The following is a 24,132-nucleotide window of genomic DNA, read 5'->3' as shown; positions in this document are numbered from 1 at the left end:
CACTCGGTTAAAAAATGCAATTATTTTTGTTTGACCTGAATTTCATTTTGTTATTATCTGCATTCTTGCCTGTTTTGCTTGGTTAATCCAGATCAAGTTTTCAATATGCTAGATGATCTCCTTTGAAATTGCTTATGCTAAATTAGGGATTATAGTACCCTCTCCTCACTGATGTTGACTTAATCAGCATATTATTCAGGGATGTTCTCTGAGTATAAGGAAAACATACTTTAAAAAGAAATCATCCAGTTGTAACAGCGATCGATATCATAGAATTATACCCACAGAAACAGGCCCTTGAACCCATATGTCTTTGCCAACTAACAAACACCCAACTATTCTAATTCCATTTACCTGCACTTGGTCCATAGCCTACTATGCCCTGGTTTTTTAAGTATTCATCTCAATCTGCTTAAATTTTTCAGAAGTATCTACCCCCACTGCTTAGACAGAATGTTCAGTATTTTAACCTCCCTGTGGATGAAAAAATTCTTTCACATTTCTTCTCTAAATCACTTGCTCCTTGCCTTAAGCTTATGCTTACTGGTCTTAGACATGTGTGCCATGGGGAAGAGATGACTTTCTCATTAGGCTGACTGTTCAGATATTTTGGCTAAATGTTATTTTCACCAACATTTATGAAGGGTTTCTCATAAAATCCTTACAATCTGGAAACAGGCCATTTGGCCCAGCAAGTCTACACCAAACCTCCAAAGAGTAACCCACACATACCCATTCCCCTACATTTTACCCTGACTGTTGCACCTAACCTACACATTCCTGAACTCTATGGGCAACGTGGAAACAGACACTGGGATAATTTGCAAACTTCACACAGTCGCCTAAGGCTGGAATCAAACCTGGCGCTGAGAGGCAGCAGTGCTAACCACTGAGCCACCGTGTCACCCCATGGTGTTTTCTCACAATATCATCCCACATTAGCCTCATTAACTATCTACCCCAATCCAAAGTGCTCCTCTTGACCAAAGCTAACCCGATTCTACCGCTTACCATAGCTGGATGAAAGCACCAGCTTTCATGGTGTAAACTCTAAATAAATTGGTGTCTCTGGTGGCACCAGTTGAGACGTTTGTACCTAGTCAAGCATTGGTAGTCCAGAATTACGCTTTTCTGTTGACAAATGGGCGCAAACCAATGCTTCTCACAGCACCAAGGCAGCATAGTTGATGTTTACTTGCACATACAATAGCACATTACTGCCCCATTTGCCATTTAATTGGCAGGCCACACACCTCACCAGTTCATATGCACATAACATCATACAGCCCTCTCCTGCTAATCTTTCCCCAGTGCCCACTCTAGCCCAGCATCTGATCATTCTTCACTGTGGGGCCATCACGTTCGGGGAAACCTTCAAGCAACACAAAAGAAAACTTTCCTTTGCAATCACTGAAAGCAAAAAAAAACAAACAATGGAGCATTCACTTCTCTCCCAGAATACAATCTGCCTGCTTGTTGAGCAACAGGTATTCAATAGTGAATGAGTGATCACTCCACCTAACTCACATCTACTGAAACAGTGTGTCAAGCAAGTCCTGTTTGCCTTTAGTGTGCAAGGCATCTGCACAAGGCAATATTTCTCTTTAAAAGTGAGCAGGCAAGCAAACCTGCAGTGTAGTACTTTCCATTCTGTAAGGCCATACCTGTTCCTGTACTCAAATTGTAGCGGCATTGCAATGAGTAGTGTCAATGCACTCCAAAGTGCAGCCTGGCAAAGCATAAACATACTGTGAGTCGATTAATAATGTGCTATAATGGTGTGGACTTGTTGGATGTGAGACATAGTGTACCCTAGTACATTAGTGCTGGAGCTTGTAATGAAAGAGGTGCAAGCTGGAGTCCCCAGGTACCTGCTCTGTCAGGAATTCTTGGCACCTAGTTTCTATCTGGTGCATGGGAGAGAAGGAACCTGCAATTAATAGGATGAGAATCAGTGTTAATCAAGGTGATAATGAGCAGTGACCAACATTAATTGGCATCCCACAGCTCCCCAGTGAGAATCTTGTTTCGACACCTGTCATTCTGTTAGAAAAATGGAACCATTGCTCCCAATTTTTGGAAAGTGAAAAATCACACAAACACCAGGTTATAGTCCAACATGTTTATTTGGAAGCACTGGCTTTCAGAGCACTGCTCCATCAGGTGGTTGTGAAGTACGCGATTGTAAGACACAGAATTTATAGCAAAAGTTTACAGTGTGATGCAACTGAAATGATATATTGAAAAAGATCTGGATTGTTTGTTAAGTCTCTCAGCTTTTGGAATGACCAAGTTGGTTTCAGTTCTTTCAGATGTAAGGGTCAGAACTTTTTTTAAAGTTACATTCTCAACTGAACTTTAACAGTAGGTGCCATGTCAGCTCAAATAATGCATTGAAGGTGTGAGGTTCAAGTCTGTCTGTCTGTGTCCCAATGTTCAGACTGATTCTAAAAATAGGATTTACATCATCTTACATAGATTCTTGCTGTTTTTGAACTATAACCTGGTGTTGTGTGATTTTTAACTTTGTACACCCCAGTCCAAAACTGGTACCTCCAAATGTTGAGAAAGACCTCACTGGACTTTTCACTTGATTTTCATAGCAGGCGATATCATTTAGAACCTTTGATTTTGTCCCATTGCGTTTTCACATTCCTAGCTCTTTATTGGATTTGTTTTTTCCGTTTTGTTTCCTAATTTTTAGTTAATACATTCACCACCTTTTCCATCATAGTTTGTTGCAAGTTTCTGTGTGTGGCATTTGAGGTTCAACTGAAAATATGATGCAAAAGTTTGCCATCAAAATGGGAGGCCACAAGCCTCTACAGACAATAGGAATTGATAAGTACTCCATAGTACTGCCATCTTGATCTTGCCTCAATAGTACAGAAATGCTGTAAGGTAATTTGCACTTGTGTCATGTCATTCACAACATCAAGATGTTGCTGAAGTAACTATATTTAATAAAGTACTTTCTGATATATACTGCTGTCAAGTCAGAATCAGCACTGAAAGAAAAATGACTAGAAATGAAACAAAATCTAGCTTTAGCCACCCATAATAGGCCAACAAATAAGGAGGAAATTGCACAATGGGTTCTTTGATGTACTGTTCTCTTTTGTAAAAATGCTAGAGTTAGGATGGTGTATAATAGGAATTTAGTTAATGCGTAAAAGAAAACTGAAAGAAATGTGGATACTATAAACCAGAGACATAAATAGAAATTGAGGAAAAAGCTCAGCAGGACTGCCAGCATCTGTGGAGAGAAATCAGAGTTCACGTTTCGGACCCGGTGACCCTTCCTCAGAACTCAAGTTTGAGTTCTCAACTTGAGTACTGAGGAAGGGGCACTGGACCTGAAATGTGAACTCTGATTTCTTTCCGCAGATGCTGGCAGACCTGCTGAGCTTTTCCAGCATGTAGTTAGTGGGGCTCTGCTGGAATTTTGTTTTTATTTTGATTTAACATATTTGCATGTTTGTTTTTGTCTAATATTCCAGGACAGCAACGGGTTACTGTGACCAGTCTCCTAGTCTGTCATGGGCTACTGTTGGTTGGAACCAACCTGGGTATCATTGTGGCTTTGCCAGTTCCTCGATTGCAGGGCATACCTAAAGTTACAGGTGAGAATATCTTTGACTGGAGCCGAATTTTATAAAAGTTGAAGATGATGTAGCTTCCAATTCATTCATGGGGTGTAAGTGGGTTTAATCTCTATTTTTAATTGCCCTTAAGGTGATAGTTGGCTGTGTTTCCTCTAAGTTGCATGTCTATGCAGTGACTCTGTGCACAAATAGATTAATTTTAAATTATTGTACATGCACTCCAAAAAGAAAACTGAATGTTGATAGTGAATCACCTTCTTAAACCACTGTCTTCTATATCATAAATGTATTTCTACCATGCTGAATCAACGATTCAGGACTTTTAATCTGAAATCCTGGATAGTTGTCAATTGAAGTATGCATGAAAATAGCCATTTGGAATACAGCTGTCATTGAAATAAGGGACTTGACTCAGAATTTTTAAAAATGACTCCTTAATTTCTGATTTGGAATGCCACATGCTACTTCAGATATAAAATTTAAGAAATATATTTTACTAATATTGCTACCTTGAGGGGGCTGAGTAATTCAGATATTCAGCAAACTGGATAAATAACTGTTAGAATGTAACAGGATAGACAGCCCGAGGAACCAAATGGCACTTCTGCCCGTGACTATGCCCTGGACTGAATTGATCCAAAGGGCTCAGAGGGAGTGTAACATGAAGCAGCAAGGTTATTCTAATGTTAGAAGGTACAATTAGAGGCCATAAAGTGAGACCATATTCACAAAAACCATATTCAGGTATTGCTTTCATCCCTCAGTGGCAAGTTTGTAAATGCGTAACTAGGAGACTACAGAATGTTGCAACAGTGAAAGATGCCAAGAGGAAGTGGCCAAAGCAAAATGTTTTTTAAAAAATGCAGGGCAGTCTGTACATGTGCAAACATGTGCTGCTGACATCAACGTCAACACATTCTGAAGCCTATCATGGCCTGCTAACATCACTGGCCTCATCTGCACGTACACAGGAGGCAGCAGCCATTTTGACATTCCAAGTAATTGCTCCATTTCCATAAACCTTTAGGAAATGCTGATGTAAAGGTAATAACAATGTATCTTGAAGAGTGTGAGTGATTACCTTTCTTAGTATAAGCTGAATAGTAAATTTTCAAGAAGGAAGGTGCATTATGGGTAAGGGAGTGACAAGCTGACATTAAATTTGGGATAATGTGTCTTCTGGATGGTGGGAACAAACGCTTTTTGGACTGAAGGATGCTGAAGATTGGGCGAAGATAAAAGTTAATGTTGGCCATAATGTTTAGGGGGAAATTGATGATGTTTCTTTTTATGAAGATCACAAAGAACAGCGTGGATAAAGAAACTTCAGTCAAATCGGTCACCTTTCTTTTTTAGACTATAAAAAGCATGGATTTAGCTGAATACTTCTGAAATCTAGTCCTGACAGAAATTAAATGACCCCTGGAGGACTGTGGTATTAAAGAGGAAGTAATTGTATCCTGAAACAATCAATATGGCATTGGAGTACATCCAGCCACTCCTTGCAGTACTACTTGTATTAGTTGCATCATAGCTTTGTGCCTTGAATTGCGAAACAATCATAATCAGAACATATTTTATGATTTTCTGGAAGCTTTATTAGTGTCACTGGAGTGTATATGTATCAATATGTATGCAACGCTTCATAAGATGAATCCAAGATTGCGTATAGAAATACTGCAAAAATATTTGGAAGAACAATTGCATTAAGGAACATTTCAGAAAAGGATGTGCTGAGATTTTTAGATGATAACCCAAAAGAAGGAAACCCTGTTGCAATTTATGCAAATCAAAATTCAGAGTGTGGGTGTGGCAATGGCTTCAACTATACTGCCACATAGTTTGATAATGCTAATCTCAACAAAATAGTAGATGTGAGCAAAAGCAATAGGACTTCAAGAATAAGCAGCTACAGACAATTGTCTGAGAGTAATCACAACTGGGATATTTCAAATGTTGTAGGTGAAATTTCAGCCCTCGTGTGTGACACTACCAGCTAAGACCCTGAAGTGGACATAAATTTGGTCAGTACTGACAACACCCTCCTTTTCTTTCCTTGACAGACTGCATTCAATATCACCATCCCCACCTCCTCTTGCCCGTTCACTCCTTCATGCTATCAACCCTATCATCTGTCCTTCCCCAGATCTGTCTTCCAATTCTCCATGCCCCCAAACACACTCCATCACTCTCCTTCACCAGAAACTCATCCCTTCCTGTCATGAGGCCTCCGTGTAAGAGTTCATCCTCCTCCTCCCCTCCTTTTTGAATTAACGTTAAACAAGGAATCCCGCTGACATTACACACAATTGCACAAAATGATTGTGTTTGTGAATAAATAGAACATTATTGAAAACAGTTTAATGTTAATAAATATTCATGGTATTTAAATATATTCCAGTTTGAATAGGCAAGTGTAACTTTCAAGATGCTGCATGTCAGCCTGCATAGGGAAATCAAAATTCCCAACCTGCCGAGTAAATTCGCCTTTGTTTCACATTCTTGTTGGCCTCATTAGACACTAACAGTCTCCTCAAAGTCACCACAAGTGCTCTTCCTAATGTCCCAGTTGCCAGATTGAAATTCTTGTTATATCTTCCTAATGAAACAACACCCCAACCCCAACCATACCATCCCTTTCAGCTTTTCCAATCAAAGTATTCCAGCTCATTGTTAGGCAGAAGTCACATGACCCTCTTATTCCTCCATTTTACTCTGTTAAATGATATGAATGAATAATGAAGATGGGCCAATTAGCCTAATCCTGCTCCCTAGTTCCATGTCACTTAGTTCCTATGTTTCTGTTAAGTGACAATGCCATAAATAACAACCTTATAAACTTTGTGTTTAGAATAGCTCTCCTGTAAAGGATGAAACAAAGGGATGAGTTTTCCAAAGCAGTATCCAAAATCTAACAATTCATGATACACTAGATATTTTAACAACAAACTATGATACACAGTATGCTTATTCCTCTTTTCCTACCTGTCCCAATTCAAAATATGCAATCTACATTGAGCTACCTGCCTCCATCAGTGGTTGCGCTGATTCTATCTCTCTTAGAATAATTGTTTAGCTGCTTCACCAGATAAAGATGTGGAGACCTCATCCATGAATGTAAGATCTCTATAACCCTCAATGTTTTCACCCGTAGTACATAAATTCAAAACTACTGGTTGTTAGTGATCCCACCTATTGGTGCAACATTTTCTTTCAACACACCAGGCGTGCTCACAAGTGCTCATATTTTGAGTTTGTTTCCAGCATTCTATCTTCACATGGCGCCTCATGTCAAAAGATAACATATCAGTCCCTTCCAATCATTTTCATTGTCCATACTGTGATTCTTTTTACTGCCTGGGGAATCTTTGTCTTTTCATTTTTATTTTCCTCCTCATGATGATTAGTGTCCCCTGTTCAGTATCATTTCTCGTATCCCTCAGCTTCTGTGTGGGTTTACAAAGGTTTACTGCCACTCCTGTGTTTGTGACCTAGTTTCTAAAAAAAAAAGCCATATGATAGCTTCTCGCATTTTAGAAACTTCACAGTCTTCCAAGTTTTCCTTCGCAAACATTTAAGTTGACAGTCAATTTCTAAATATTTGAAGGTTTTGTTTTTGTTCCCTACAGTTTTACTTCATACAAAATGGAATGTTCTTATGACATTGGGCAACTTTGCATGAAAAGTTGGGAAATAATCGTTTTACTCAGAAATAATGCTTCACAGTCAAGCAGCACATGTCACTTCGCTACAAAACCAAGTGACCAAGTTTTTGAATGAGAGTAGGGCAGTTGATGTAGCTTATATGAATTTCTGCAAGGTCTTTGATAAGCTTTCACTTGGGAAACTGATAAACAAAGTAAAAGCTCATGGGGTCCAGGTTAACTTGGCAAGGTGGATCCGAAATTGGCTTAGTGAGAGGAGGCAGAAGGTGATGATAAAAGACTGGTTGTTTGACTGAAGCTTGATGTGCCAAAGGAAGCAGTGCTGGGTCCCTTATTTTTTGCGATATTCATAAGTGATGTAGATGAGAATGTAAGAGGGATGATAAGTTTGGGAATGACACTAAAATTGGCTGGGTTGTTGCCAATGAAGAGGAAGGTGTTAGATCACAAGAAGATGTAAATTGGACAGATGGGCAGATCAATGGCAACGGAATTTAATCCTGGTAAATATGAGGTGATGCAGTTTAGAAGAAGGAACAAGACAAGGGAGTACTCAGTGAATGACAAGACATTAGGAACCTCAGAGGAATAGAAGAATAGGTTAATAATGTCGTTAAGAAAGCATACAGGACACTTGCCTTTATCAGTCATGGGCTGGATTATAAGAGCAGGGAGAGCATGTTGGAGCTGTACAGAACTTTGGTTAGGCCACAGCTGGAGTGCCATGTGTAGTTCTGGTCACCACACTATAGGAAGGGTGTGATTATACTGGAGAGGGTGCGAAGGAAATTCACCAGGATGTTGCCTGGGATAGTGCACTTCGGCCAAGAAGACAGGCTGGATAAGCTCAGGTAGCTTTCTTTGAAACAGAGAAGATTGAGAGGAGACCTGACTGAGCTGTATAAGATTGAGTTTGTGGACGGGTGATAGGGATCTGGAATGCACTGCTTGGAACAGTAGTTAAGGTGGGAGCAGCCTCAAAATCTTGGATGAGTCCTTGAAGTGTCATATGGCCCTAGAACAGGAAAGGTGGTCTAATGTAGATAGTAGTATATTTTTGATGGTAGAGACTTGATAGGCCAAAGGGCCTCTTCTGTACTGTATCATTCTAAGAAAACTTGTAAAGAAGTCATCTATTTCTTTAGAAAATTAGAGTAATAGCAGAGAGTGATTGTTATCTGCTTAAGATTCATTAGAAAAGATCTCAATGATGATTTCGATCAAAACTCTTTAGACCTAAGCTAAACCTTTGCTCAATAGAATATCGTGTTTAGGAGTTTTTCAAAATAATTGTGTTTTCTGTTTTAAATAACTGATGAGATGGTGTTAACTAAATTGCTAAAGGGTATCAAAGAACTTTAGTAACATTTGTAACAGTGTATCAATTAATTTGAATTAATCACGTTCAATTTATCTGTGTAGATTTTCTGACTGCTGTGAATGTTGCATCTTCACATCAGTGACCTTTTCCTATGCAGTAGTTACTCTTTATTTTATATTTTGTCCATGTTTCTGGAATGTTCGCACATAATGAAGACTTCTCGCTATCTTGTTTGTTCCCATTTTGTCAGTATGTTGTGGTACAAGTAAACTGTGGTATGTAAGCCATGCAAATTGTACAACAAAGTACACAATCAAAGATGTTCTACAGTTTTGGATAATTATCACTAATGGGATACAATATTCAACTCATTCACTTTTTACTTTCTCTGGTTCCTGGGGAACAATGTTCAGAGTTGATAGCTTCTTGAATACAGTGCTTTACAGCTGAGATGGAAAATAAATTTGTTTAACGTTAAAATGTTATGTTTTTCAACTAAGTGTTTTGATAGACAACATTGCTTCAAAGCATGTCAACCTTGTTTATATAAAACAAGGACAAAATAAAACTCTTTTTCTCTTTCTCTCTCTCTCTCCCTCTCTGTTCCTAACTCGCATATGAATCAAGCAGATCTATTAGTGCTGCTACCTTACATTATTACCATTTCAACAAGTGTTGATCTGCTTTCTTTTTATGGGTATCAATTAACCTAAAATTCTGCGCTATTTTGGGTTACTGTCAAAGCATTTTACTCGCTTTGAAACTTGACATATATTGCTTCTCTCCACAATCAGGAAGGGGAATGGTGTCTTACCATGCACACTGTGGTCCAGTCAGATTTCTCACTATGGCTACAGCCACTGCCACGATGACGAATAAATATCCATCACTTACAAGTCTGTCACCTCCGCTGGAAGGTAAAGATGGAGAAAAGACTGGTCATGTCGGCTCTCAAGCCGAATACTCAAGCTCTTCATGTGCAACTAACAAAGACAAAGGAGTTTGGCTTGGAGATAACTCAGTATCTGTTGTCCAACACAGCAGTATATCTTCTTCTACAGGATCTCTGACCTGTTCTCATCAGTCCAGTTCACTGGAACATGGCCCTGAGGACAGCACAATCTATGAGTTCTTGAATGACCCTAGTCTCTCAAGTAAAGCTAAAAACAGTGACAGTGAAAGGACAAAGAAGATGAAGATGAGTTCTGTATTGGTCATGTCTGGAGGTCAGGGACATAAACGACTGAACAAGAAGTCCAAACAACAGCGTCAAGATGAAACCATTTCCACTATCATGATTTGGCAAATTCCATTGTTAAATTTATGAGGAGTTAATGGCCTTGTCCATATCACTTCTTCTGATATCTATAATCCTTTTTGGGATATATCTTGTAAGATAACATAGAAAATGCATAAATGTTCTTGTGTATTTTGAACAGCATGTATTGTAGCAGCTTAATACTCACAGCATGTCAGTCTGCCAGCCCATCAATATTTGCATTGCCAATGTTGAACAATTTGTGAGATCTAAATGTGTACTTCAAAAATAGATTAGATTCCTATTCAATAAATAACATGTTTCAATAGTTTATCAACACAATCTTAAGGAACATTGCTTCAAGATTTGCTTTAACTGGTTTGGAGAAATTGAACTTATAGGTAACATTTCCAAGCTTTTCCTGCTGTGAAAACTGAGCAGATTTCCCACTAAATAACTTAATTTTGCCTTCTCCTTGGTTGAAAAATACTTGTGTGTCAATTTTTCCAACTCCATATTGTGGCATGTTTTTCTCAGACATACATTTTCTGGAAATCTGCCAATGAGAAATCCCAAAACACTGCAGGAATACAAAGGGATGCTACCACTTTTTGGTGGGAATTTCAAATACTACAGATTTGTTTCATGGAATAAATGAGATTCTTGCACAAATTAGATTGTTGAGTAAGCTACTAAAATGTGTGCATTTCCAAAAAATTTCTTGAAATTTGGAAAATATACATCCAAGTTGACCAGCTGATTGAAATATTTTTTAACAGCGTTTTTTTTTAAAAGAGCCATATTTGATACTGCTTCTGACCAGTGCAGAAAGGTCTATTGTCATTTTGGAGATAAGTTGTGTTGCAGACATTGGTGCACAGTCGAGCTAGTACATTTAATACAGACAGTTAATGATTTGCTGGAGATGCTTATTACTAATAATTATATAAAAGTTATCTACTTTTGCACAAACTATTACAAAATAAGCTTATACAGTTTACTATTATTTACAATATATTCAAGTCTTTGTAGATTTTAAAAATTGTAGATAATTTTCAAATGTATTTGTGAATCTATTTTATATGTTCTTGAGTAATCATAATTGTTAATTAATTAAATGGGAATGATAAATTTCAGTTGAAATGAAAATGGATTTTTTTAGTTACTATTAAATGAAAATTTTCCATATTCAGGTAGAGTAGCTTTAGGAAACCGCCCAATAAAAGTATGCCTAATATAAATCACCTCACCAACAACATAAGACATCAAGTTTTCCATGATTTCTGTTCAATTCTTGAGTTAAATTTAATTTCTTGACAAGTAATATGTGGGGTTAAATTGTCACTAGAGCAATAAGATAGATTAAAGTCAGTTCAAGCAGGTTATCAGCATCTGAAAGGGTAAAGCCAAGTCTGCAGTGTCAGATGCTGATTGACCTACTCAGCATTTTACAGCGTTTTGATCTATTTCAAATAACTAGCAAGTATAATTTTCTTTTGTATTTTTAACATGCATATTAATGCATTCCTTTTTTGAAATTTTGTGGCACTGAGCATCAGTAATGTTTCTGACATGATTTTGCAATTGGTTTCAGATACAAGTTACATCCATTTAAAATGTTAGATCATATTATTGCATCTCATCTGTTGTTATGACATTCCAAGGTGAGGTTTGGTCAGCATTGTTCTCAACTGTTCAAACTACATTAAAATTTCATTGCACAGTCTATGTGTTTACGGCCAAGTATTGAAGCAAGACTTTGCATAATTGAATTATATTTATTGGACAGTTTCTTTAGTATATCAGCACTATTCAGTATTGTATTGTGGTTCTCATGATACTTTGCGTTAAATTTGCTGCCAGTATTACTTGTGGCAATGCAGCTTGTTTCATTGTTGCAATGGGTTGAGGTGTTAAAACTGGTTCTGATGTCAGGTTCAGACTTGCCCAGCTGAGAAGTACTGTTTAGCAGGAACGCTCAGCTACTTAGTTGTATGGCACCTTGTCCATTTTTGGAAATTAAAATGGAACAGGGATAGCTTTTAGGAATGGGGAAGTCATTAAAACCATGCAAGTTATTGACAGTTGATAGGTTTCTGCATGTAAAATGAAATAATCATTGAATGCAAGCATCTCCAAAGCAATAAACTACTTAATTCATCCATAGCCATATTTTATTTGACCAATATATAGTATGCAATTATTCTCCTTGAACAGAGATCCACTTGGCTAGTAAGAGTATATAGGTAAGAGCAAATTACTTGGATCTGTAAGATTTTAAGGAAGTATTACTAGAATCTAGTCAGTTAAAATTGTGTTGTTTACTATATTTGATAAAATGACCCATTGCTTGTAATCATCAAGATATCACTATCCATTTGGACTTTGGCTTGCAGGTTTATTTGGAGCCAAGTGGTGATTCTCTGAGGGCCCATTAACAGATTTATTCCTGGAGGCCACATTAATAAACTATACAGACTGATTAATCATCAACTGGAGTACTGCACACCTGCTTGTCAACCATAGGTTTCATATTATTGAATCTAAACCAAGGCCTGGTTCCAATCTCGCACTCTCATTGACCCATCCCACAATATCTCGCAACATCAAAGAGGATAGTAAGTACTAAGTCATCAGACACTGCAATAAAATAGACTAAACGTCTGTGATGTTACACAGCCAGTACCGATTTACAGTCCACACACTTGGCTCAAGGGCCAGAAAAAATGGAGACCTATGTTGTGCATTCCTGTGTGCATATACATAAACACATGTGGATCTTTTCCATACATCCAAAAGCTAGCTAAGTTTTAATGTTATCAATACCCATCCATTAGCTCCCCATGAGTATTGATAGGATTTTTTTTTAAAAAACAGCTTTTCCTGTTAGTCCCATAATTGCCTTTGCACCCATCAGCAGTCAGCTTGAAACTAGAGATTCATGGAAGTACATTCTAAAAGCGATCTTTGTTAATCGGAATGAAATAACTTGGCACCCAAATTCCAAAGTTGTTTCAACTTGTTATTGTGGTAAATTATGCAACATAAAAAAACAATGTAAGAAGACTTACAGCGCTCTGAAGCTTCTTGTTTTCTTTAAATTAGAACAATTGTTTTTGTGAAAATAAGTATATAGTATCCTGGAATAAAAAGATAACTGCTGGAGCAACTCATCAAGTCTGGCAGCAATTGTAAAATAGAGAAACAGAGTTCATGTTCTGAGTTTAATATAACTTCATCAGAACTGAATCTGTATCTCAGCACAGATGCTGCTAGATTGCTGACTTTCTCTTGCACTTTGTTTTTTCCTCAGATTTCCAATATCTGTACTATTTTGTTTCTGTCGATAATATCCTGTATTGTTTTAAAGTTAATAGTCACAGTCTCATATATATGTATATAACCATCTAACATTCCATCATGTGAAGATAACCCTGAGATTTTTGCAGGACTTTTGTAAGGAATGGGTGCAATGTCACACTTAAGGTTTGTCAGGGTAATGTGTTTTGTTCAAATTAAACTTCAGAATAGTCAGAATGAAACATATTTTATAATCCAAAAAAATCTATCTATCTTTGTACTTACCATTGTGCTTTATTTGATGATCTGAAAATAGCTTTATCAAACAATGTATGCTGTAACACTATTGGCTGATGCTGAAGGACAGCTGGTTTAGATAGTATCAATTCCTACATTAAGATCACTGTAAAATTTGCATTGCAACTATGACCAAAGATTGAAGGTTAGGTGGAGCATAAGAGCAGTAATTTCTGGAAAAACTGAGTAGGCCTGGCAGCATCTGTGGAGATAGAAACAGAGTTGATGTTTCAAGTCCAATATGGCTCCTCTTTGGAATGGAATATAGGCCATCTTATTTATAACTTGTAAAAATGTTTGTTAAGTCTTTGTATTTTAACATCAATTAGAGCATCAACTAGAATGCAAGACTTTAGAATTATTTCAACCAGAAGTCACAGTCAATTGTGAGAGTGCTGCTGACCAGGGAAGAACAAGGGATAATATTTCATCTCATTCACTAGCTTGTTACTTCAAAGAAATTTATAGTTAAAACTTGCTAGATGGAAAACTTACTGAAAAGAATATTGCAGGTTATTTTTCCTGGACATCAATTATGCATGAAAAGTAGATCCACCCAGGCCTTTTCATGAACATTTCTTAACAGAAAGTCTTGCGTGAACTATAATGTTCTATAAAATAATTGAACTTGAAGCTGCTGCTCTTTCTTATGCAATCCATATGAATGCCATTCCTTTTAATTTCTATTTCATTTTATTCGATTAGATTTTTCTACCTTTGTTGTAATCTAAGTCTGCAATTGCCTCAGTGGGGTCATTTTGATTCCATGAGATTATGTCAAATGGATGGTATTAAGTTGGCAGCCATTTTCAATCTCTCCCACTTTTATTATCATTGACAAGCATCTACAATGAAAACATATCTAAAATTAACTGTATTACTATAGGCATAAGCCAAACAATCCAGAAATAATTCAGATAAGTTTGTGGTATTCTGAATCTGCTGTATCATTCTTTCTTGATCATTTTTGATATGTCTCTGCCAAGTTCCTAATAAGCAGGTGATCAGAAACAGATGATCATATGGCATAAGTTTGCATAAAAGCAAAAGATGGCATGTTTGGAAGATGTAAGTGGATTGATTATTCCTGTAGCTAAAGTTAGGATCACTGCTGCTGTTACAGTGTGTCAGAGTTTTCTGTGAGAGGTTTCTGTACAGACTTACAAAAAATGGAAAACTTCAGTCTCAATTAAATGGCCAGTGAATTTAATGATTTGTAACCAAATAATTTTAGAGAATTGCTAGTCACCACCATTGACAGAAATTGGAAAATCAAAGTTCCCCTATTTAAAAAGGTCACCAACGTTTAGACAAAGTAAAACTTAAGAACAGTTATCATTATTAATCTACACTGATAGATATAGTACCATGCAGTCTTGGGTAGGTGACTTTTATAGAAATCCAAATAATTAATCTTGTTCGAAGCATCTAAATAGCTGAAAATCCAGAAATATATATAACAACTTTGAATTTGAAAACCAAGAATTTGGCAATTTATTTGAAAGCTTTCTCTATTGCTCAATGCTTGAAATAACTTTATTGTTTAACATGTTACTTTGCAGTGCTTAAATAGATTAAGTGCTGTAAAATCAGTAGGGGAAAAGAAAATTCAGCTGGACAGTAGCACCTAAGAAACAGTTTTCTATTGACTGTGTTTTCTTGTCCACTGAATTCTATGGAAGTGAAAATTGGGTGAGATGTTTAATAGCTGGTGTGAAACAGCTAACTTTGCACTCCCATCACAAATTAATTTCTACCCCAAGGTATTTTTAATTGGACTAGCATATCAGTTTTGAATGAATTCATACTATGACCCATGAAAGATGTACTATATAGAGTCTTTATTTTTAGGATTTGACAAGTGATGTTCAGTGGGATAAAAATTCATTGTACATTGTTATCGAAATGAGTGGGATTGTTTTGTGAAGTATATTATAGTTGAAGTTTAACATATAATGACAACAGGGTCTTGTAAATGTTTCTCAGCTTCATAGTTATGGCTTTGAATGTGTTGAACTTTTATATTCTTGTGTCTGTAATGTTTCCTTTTTATTCTAGTTTCTGGATTATTGGTTAATATGCTAAATGTATTTGTTTTGTAATTACCCAGCAAATGAGTGAAATAATGATAAACTGTAATATGTTACAAGCTCTTCTTTGTTTACATATTTAAAAGTAAACTCTTGCTCATCTATGTTAATAAATTCCCATACTTTGTGCCTTTTGTTTTCAGTTTGTACTTGTGAATTATTTCCAAGGTTATTTCATTCCTTGTACTCAGTGGAGAAGAATTGTGTGGAATCAATCCACAAATATTTCCTGCCATAGTATGTTCACATTTTGATGTTGATCACTCTCATCTATTCAAATTTCCAATCAGAATATGACGTTTGGACACTATTTTTGAGTGTAACTTCAAACAAAATGAAAGCTGCTATTATTTCATCTTGCCAAACAAGACCCTGAATCCAAAGAAATTGAGAATATTGTATTTTGAAATGTCTGCATTCACTCACTCACCTTGTTTGAATATGTGTTTTGATTAGATTAGGTTCCCTACAGTATGGAAACAGGCCCCTTGGCCCAACAAGTCCACACTGACCCTCTGAAGAGTAACTCACCCAGACCCATTCCCCTACTGTATGTGTACCCTTGACCATGGGCAATTTTGCATGACCAATTCGCCTGATCTGCACATCTTTGGATTGTGGCAGGAAACTGAAGCACCCGGAGGGAGCCCATGCAGACATGGTAAGAATGTGCAAACTCCACATAGACAGTCACCTGAGGTGGGAATCAAACCCAGGTCCCTGGAGCTGTGAGGCAGCAGTGCTAACCGTTGAGCCACTGTGCTGCCCCAAATGTTTTCAGAACCTATTCTGTGCTTATTCCAAATTTGACATTTGGTGCCAAGTATATTGTTGCATGCATTGGATTTCCATTGTACAGTGTGGAAGCAATAGGTCCATCAAGTCCACACATTCTCTCTGAAGGGCATCCCACCCAGACCCATCCCCGTAACCCTGTATTCCCCATGGCTCACCACCTAGTCTGCACTCTACACTATGGGCAATTTGGCATAGCAAATCAACCTAACCTGAACATATTTGGACTGAGGGAGGAAACCCGAGCACCCAGTGGAAACCCACTCAGATGCTGGGAGAATGTGCAAAGTCCACACAGATAGTCACCTGAGACTGGAATCAAACTGGAATCCCTGGAGCTGTGAGGCAGCAGTGCTAACCACTGAGCCACTGTGCCGCCTGGTGTGTCAGTTTTAATGTTTATCACAATCTTGTATTCTAAAGGCCACACTTGCTGACACCCAGGAGCTTGCACACGAGCAGTGTTATCTCTCAAATATATATTTTAACAAAAAGGTGATCGGTGAGCTCGAATGGCTGTTGTGATAGTGACACCAACAGGGTGGGTTCAATTTCTGCACCAGCTGAGACTACCATGAACATTTCACCACCTCAATCTCATCCCTTGTCTGAGGTGTGGTAACCCTCAGGTTAAACTTTCTGTAATGTGAGCGCAGCCCTCTCAAACTATGGTGATTTACCGAACCTAACCTAAAAGTGACAAATATGAACAATGAGAAAAATGCAGTGAGTTAGTAGAGCATTTAAGCAAGGTACAATGTTAAAGTAGAAATTAATTTTAATTTTTAAAAATCAGACTATTGTTATGCATGTATTTGGGCATCTGCAGTTTGCAAACATTGTTAGATCATTGTCAGCAAGCATATTGTATTCCAAACGCAAAAGCATGACACCCACTTTAATTAAAGAAAACATTGAATTATTATGGAATAAAAGAAAGTTATAGGACAGTTTCATTGCTGAAGGAAACCACTTGGTCCTTTGTGTCCATGCCAGCTCTCTATAAGAAGGTTTGAGGTAATCCCATTCTCCCCCCTTCCCTGGAGTTCTGCAATTTCTCTTCAAGTAATTTCCCAATTATCTAATTTGAAAGCCAGAACTCGATCTGCTTCCACCACAATCTGAGGCAGTAAATTCCAGATCTGAATCACTTTCTGCATGACACAGTAATTGTTCACATTATCATTGGTTCTCTTGCAGTTGATCTTGAATTGGTGTCCTCTGATTCTGGGTTTGGATAGGAAATTGAGATAATAATATTCTTTTCAATTAATTTATTCATGAGATGTAGGTGCCACTGAGTAGGCCAACCTTTGTTGCCCATCCTGAGTTGGCTCGGTTCTTTTGTAGTCAATAAGTCCTGGATTGGGAATTAAATCTGGGGCATTCCAGCTCAGATTTGGGGGAGTACCCACTGAGCCAGTCCAGGTATCCTGCACTTCCCAACTGTGATAGTATTCAGACTCAATACCCTTGAAGACTCTCTATTTAAATATGTATTATAATTTCTGTACTGCATATACAACTGAGCAATGTACTGCTGCCTCAGATTAAGAGGGAGCAAGGTTCAATCAAGGCATTCAAGGGGGAATTGGATTATTATCTGAAAAGGAAGAATCTGTAGGTTTAGATTAGTTTACTTACAGTGTGGAAACAGGCCGTTCGGCCCACAAGTCCACACTGATCCTCCAAAGAGCAACCCACCCAGACCCATTCCCTTACATTTACCCTTCACCTTACACTATGGGCAATTTAGCATAGCCAATTCATCTAACCTGCACATTTTTGGACTGGGGTGGGGGACAACCGGAGCAAACCCACGCAAACACGGGGAGAATGTGCAAACTCCACACAGACAGTTGCCTGAGGCGGGAATTGAACACAGGTCTTCTGGCGCTGTGAGACAGCAATGCAAACCACTGTGCCACCGTGCTGCAGTTTATGGGAATAGCATTAGGTAAATTGCTCACTCCAAGAGTCAGTGCAGATTTCATAAGTCAAGTCATCTCCTTCTGAACTGCAAAAATGGCACAGTGTCTCGGTGGTTAGCATTGCTGCCTCACTGCACCAGGAACTGGATTCAATTCCAGTCTTGGGTGACTATGTGGAGTTTGCACATTCTCCCCGTATCCATGTGGGTTTCCTCCAGGTGCTCTGGTTTCGTCCCAAAGTCCAAAGATGTGCAGGTTGTGTGGCTTACCCATGGTTGTTGGAGGGTTTTGGGGAATTGGGGAGGGTGGGGGAGGGGGGAACACTGTAGGTGGGATGCCCTTTGCAGAGTGGCTGTGGGCTGAATGGCTGGCTCTATACTCTAGGGATTCTGTGATCCAATGAGTTTTGGATGTGTGTAGTGCAGAAATCACAGAAGTAAGCCACATTAATTGGCTCAACTTCAAGTGGAGTGAAGAAAACTCTGGAAGAGGAGGGAAAGGTAGAAACCCTGCAGATTTGACTGAGTCAGGAGCCAGGAATCGCTGATGAGGTGATGGGGTGTGGGGTAGAAGCTGACAGGAGTCAAAACCCAATTCCAGAGGTAGGAGTATGACAGTGTGGGAGTCTGGGGAACCAGAAGGAAGAATTTGCATTCCTCTAGACCCTCCATCCGCTATAAAGACATGTGGATTAGGAGCAGGTGTAGACTATTCAGCCCCTCAAGCCCGTTCTCCCACTTAGTAAGGTCATGACTGATCTGATTGATCAACTTCACTTATCAATATATCCCCAATACCCTTTGACTCCTTTATTGGTCAAGAATCTATCTACCTCTGCATTAATAATATTCAGTGAAACTGAATCCACACTTTTTTAGATTAGACTTGTGCTGGAAAAGCACAGCAGGTCAGGCAGCATCTGAGAAGCAGGAAAATTGACATTTTGGGCGAAAGCCCTTCATCAGGAATGGAGGCAGGGAACCTCCAGGGTGGACAGATAACTGGGAGTTGGTGGTGGTGGGGAGGGAGGGGGGGGGGGGGAGCTGGGGAGTAGGTAGCAAAGAGTACAATAGGTGAATGGGGGTGGGGATGGAGGTGATAGGTCAGAGAGGAGAGTGGGGGAAGGTAGCAAAGAGTACAATGTGTGAATGGGGTGGGGATGGAGGTGATAGGTTAGAGGGGAGGGTGGAGTGAATAGGTAGGAAGGGAGATTAGCAGATAGGACAGGTCATGAGGACAGTGCTGAGCTGGAAGATTGGAACTGGGATAAGGTGGGGGCCTGGAGGAAGAATGCCTCATCTTCCACCTCGGAACACTTCAACCCCAGGGCATCAATGTGGACTTCACCAGTTTCTTCATTTCCCCTCCAACCCACCTTACCCCATTTCCAACCTTCCAGCTCAGCACTACCCTCATGACCTGTCCTACCTGCCAATCTCCCTTCCCACCTATCCACTCCACCCTCCTCTCTGACCTATCACCTTCATCCCCATCTCCATTCACCTATTGTACTCTTTGCTATCTTCCCCCTAGCTCCCCCCCCCCCCCCCCCACTTTGTCATTGATTGCCAGTTTCTCTCTCACAAAAGGAAACCGCCATTCAATATCCACCCTCTCAAGTCCCCTCATCTCTGTATCAGTTGAGTGATTACTTTTTGAACGGCTTCTCATACATTTATGTAATTTTTGTAAATAAGGACACCAAACTATGTGCAATACTCTAGATATGGTCTGCTCACCGCCATGTACAACAAAGCAAAATATGTTTTTATATTCCATTCCCCTTGTAATTAGCAACAGCATTACATTTGCCTTCTGAATAATTTGCTGTACTGGCAGTCAGCTCAGTTGTCTAGTTTGCAATGAAAAGTGAAGCCACCAGCATGGGGACAATTCTCACACCGGTTAAAGTTACCATGAAGGACTCTCCTGCCCAAGCTTTCCCCTCACCTGAGGCACGGTGATCTTCAGGTTAAACCACCACCAGTCATCTCTCTTTAATGAAAGAATAGCCTAATGATCCAGTAGGACAATGGTGGCATTGATCTAGCTTGTGAATAATTAAGGCCCCAATGCTAATCTCTGTAGCACTCCACTGCATATATCTTGCCAATTAAAAGTTACTGATTTATACTTGCCTCTTTTCTTGACTTACCCATGCTGTTTGTTAGTTGGTCAAAGATCTCCGATAAATTTGTCAAACACAGTTTCCATTTCACAAAACCACTGACTCTGCCTGCTCGTATTTACTTTTCCCAAGTGCCATGCTATAACCTCCTTAACAAAATATTGCATCATTTTCCCTTTAGCATAGAGGGGTTTGCTATTTTCCAATCTGGTGACACTTTAGACGAATCTTGTGAGTTTAGGAAAATTAAAACAAATGCATCAACTTTTGCAGCAGCCACCCCTTAAAGAACCTGGGATGAAATCCAGTGTCGGTAGATTTCTCCAATACTCCTATCTCGAAAGTTCCGCCTTGAACCCATTCAAGTGGAGAAAGTGGTCAAGGCTCACAACTCTGGTTTATTAGAATATTGATAAATTTACCAAAGTCTGTACCTTCTCTGCTTTTAAATTATATCAACCCTTACAATGAACTTACACATATCAATCCTCTTGCACATTTCGCCAAATTAAAGCAATATCATACTCAAATACTTGGGATGTCTATGCTAAGTGGTACTGTACTATTGGTTCTGCTTTTCCTTTTTTCACGTTGGCCACGGCTACATGACTACTGAAAAACACCTCTTAAAATAGTGCCTGAAACCCTCACGCATAACAAATATAGTCACAAAAACACTCCACCCCAAATGTCTGCTCTATCTTTTATAATTTTGTGTTGTCCATTAATATATAAAGTTGATTTTGATGGAAAAGAACCTAGTCAGATCAGTTTCACTTTAATCAAAAAATGGTTCTCTGGGATTAGCATGTGAGCAGTTTGGACACATTCAGATACAATGGTCCTAACCAGTGGGTAATTTACAGTTTGATCAGCCACCTCTTGACTCGTGTATTGAAAAAAATCACTCTGTATATTTATGTCAGATTTTCCAATATCCTGTGGAATGCTGGGAGGTAAAGTTTGGCCAATTTCTGAAAATTATCCATAACAAAGAGTTTTTGCTTTTAAATGCTGACCTCTTTTAAGTTGAATGCTTTCTTGTTGAGCAATTAGCTTCAGGGTCAACCCTGACTTCTCAGATCATCTGTCACCTTTAGCCTCTTCTTGGTCTGATGCATGAGCTAATGCACTAATTTTCACTACCAGTTTTAATGTTGAATGCATTCTTTCTGAAAAGCTGCAATTTATACAGTTCATACTATATAATACAGCAGCAATGGTTCACTTCTACCTCTGTGTCAGAAGATATGGATTTTAGTCAGAAAACCCAGAAACTTAAGCATATAATTTATACTGACATTTCAGTGCATCTTCAGATGAGACATTAAACCATGACCTTGTATTCCCTAGAGTAGAAAGATCATGTGGTGATTTTCAAGAATTTCCTGGGCAACATTTACCCGTGAGACAACATCAAAATTGCATGATTTGGACATTATTTCCATTGCTGTTCATGGGAGCTAGCTGTGCACGAGTTGACTTTAGCATATTTTCTAATTCACTCATGTGATGTAAGAGTTGAATGAATCAGAATTTACTGTCCATCACTAGTTGCCATTGAGAAGATGACAGTGAGCTTCCTGCTGTAGTCCATGTGCTGTAGGTAGATCCATACTGCCATTACAGAGAGAATTCCCAGGACCTTACCCAACGACACTGACGGAACAGTGATATATTTCCAAGTCAGGATGGTGAGTGGCTTGGAGGGGAACATGCAGGTGGTGGTATTCCAATAAGTCTGCTGCCTTTCTAAATGAAAGTGGGTTTGTAAGGTGCTTTTTAAGAAGCGTTGGTGAATTTCTGCAGTGCAGCTTATAAATGGTATACATTGCTGCTACTAAGTATTGATAGGGGTAAATTTCCTTGACAAACAATTATGACCACCCATCTAAAGTAGCCATCAGTGGACTTTATTTGGCACATTGAGACATCCTGAAGTCATGAAAATTGTTACATAAAGGAATTCTTTCACATTTATCTTGAAAGAAGAACAGAATGTAGGATCTGCAAAACTCTACTGAAACCATCAGTCTGAGGAGTTTCGAGAAGATTTGTAGGTAGATCTTCTGGATGTAGGTTTGCTTGCTGAGCTGGAAGGTTCATTTTCAAATGTTGCGTCACCATACTAGGTAACATCTTCAGTGAGCCTCCGAATGAAGCACTGGTGGTGTAGCCCGCTTTCTATTTATATGTTTGAGTTTCCTGTGGTGACATCATTTCCTATGGTGATGTCATTTCCTGTTCTTTTTCTCAGGGGATAGTAAATGGGATCCGAGTCAATATGTTTGTTGATAGAGTTCCGGTTGGAATGCCATGCTTCTAGGAATTCTCGTACATGCCTCTGTTTGGCTTGTCCTAGGATGGATGTGATGTCCCAGTCAAAGTGGTGTCCTTCCTCATCCGTATGTAAGGATAGCAGTGAGAGTGGGTCATGTCATTTTGTGGCTAGTTGATGTTCATGTATCCTAGCCACCAGGAACCCTAGGAAACCCAAACATATAAATACAAAGTGGGCTACACCACCATTGCTTCATTCGGAGGCTCAATGAAGATGTTACCTACTATGGTGACGCAACGTCTGAAAACACACCTTCCAGCTCAGCGAGTAAACCCACATCCAGAACCATCAGTCTGAAATTTGGATCCACTTTCACAATATACAGTGAATATTCTTAATTTCCCTTCCACTCTATATTGATTCCATTCACCTTTTAATAACTGTTGAAACCAGAATTTTTCAATTTTGGAGTGAGCTTACAGAACTGAATTTACTGTTGTAAGGCTATGTTATTCTATGCCTTCAAACTATATTCCATAAAGGGATACTGTCTTCAAGGAAAATATATTATAGCTCTATCTTGTCTGCTAGCTCAAGAAATTGTTGCAACTAAGTCTAGAGATGTACTATTTTCTTCTCATTTTTCACTCCTGATGTTGGTATAATAGTTCTACATTTTTAACAGATTTTTTTCTGAATTCAATATTTACTTCAGTATGCATTAATGCAAAGGAAAATAAGCCAAGCAGGTCTCTTTGAGTTTATCAAAATTGACAAGTTTATTGTAAACTCACTCAAGTTGAAAACCTTTAAAAGATTTTTAGAAAACATATCTAAAAAGTTTTAAAAATCATTCTGAATGTCAAAATTTACATACATACATGCACACACAGTATGCAAGCAAACAAAAGAAGGTACAGTGTGAGGAAAGGTGGAATTGAATAAAAAGGGTCAAGAATTTTACATACTGATGTTTATCCAGTCCAACCCAGAATTTGGTGATTTAGGTACATGTATTCATAATATGACCCAAAGGCTTGCTAATCATCCTATAAATCTTCCCAACACATCAATGGCAGGTGCTATGAGTAGAAGAGATCCTAGTCATCCTGTGACAGAAAGAAGGTTGGAGCCTCTGCCATCACTATTGATTGGTCCAGAATATATTATGTTTAAAAAAATGTTGCTAAAGCATAGGGTGTAGGTTTACTCGCTGAGCTGTAGGTTTGATATCCAGATGTTTCATTACCTGGCTAGGTAACCTCATCAGTGGCGACCTCCAAGTGAAGCGAAGCGATTGTCTCCTGCTTTCTATTTATGTTTGTCCTGGATGGGGTTCCTGGGGTTTGTGGTGATGTCATTTCCTGTTCGTTTTCTGAGAGGTTGATAGATACAGCAACTTGGACTCCCTGAGTGAAGTGTAACACACATGCACAGTTCCATGCACTGTGTAGTACAGCC

The 24,132-nt window shown here is 38.7% G+C and overlaps 1 protein-coding gene across 2 annotated transcripts in view; it reads left to right on the top strand.

The window, feature by feature from the left end:
* Positions 1-15,672, top strand: part of arhgef10 (Rho guanine nucleotide exchange factor (GEF) 10) — a 278,827-nt gene extending 263,155 nt beyond the window's left edge. For both annotated transcript variants that reach the window (XM_072560748.1, XM_072560758.1), the window contains 2 exons: positions 3,501-3,623; positions 9,386-15,672. In XM_072560748.1, the coding sequence (XP_072416849.1) occupies positions 3,501-3,623; positions 9,386-9,918 (656 nt within the window). In that variant the 3' untranslated portion in view covers positions 9,919-15,672. The remainder of the gene's footprint in view (positions 1-3,500; positions 3,624-9,385) is intronic.
* Positions 15,673-24,132: the final 8,460 nt, after the last annotated feature.

This window comes from Chiloscyllium punctatum, chromosome 3 (assembly GCF_047496795.1).
Source record: "Chiloscyllium punctatum isolate Juve2018m chromosome 3, sChiPun1.3, whole genome shotgun sequence".
Taxonomy (NCBI): Eukaryota; Metazoa; Chordata; class Chondrichthyes; order Orectolobiformes; family Hemiscylliidae; genus Chiloscyllium; species Chiloscyllium punctatum.
This window is presented reverse-complemented; position numbering and strand designations above follow the sequence as displayed.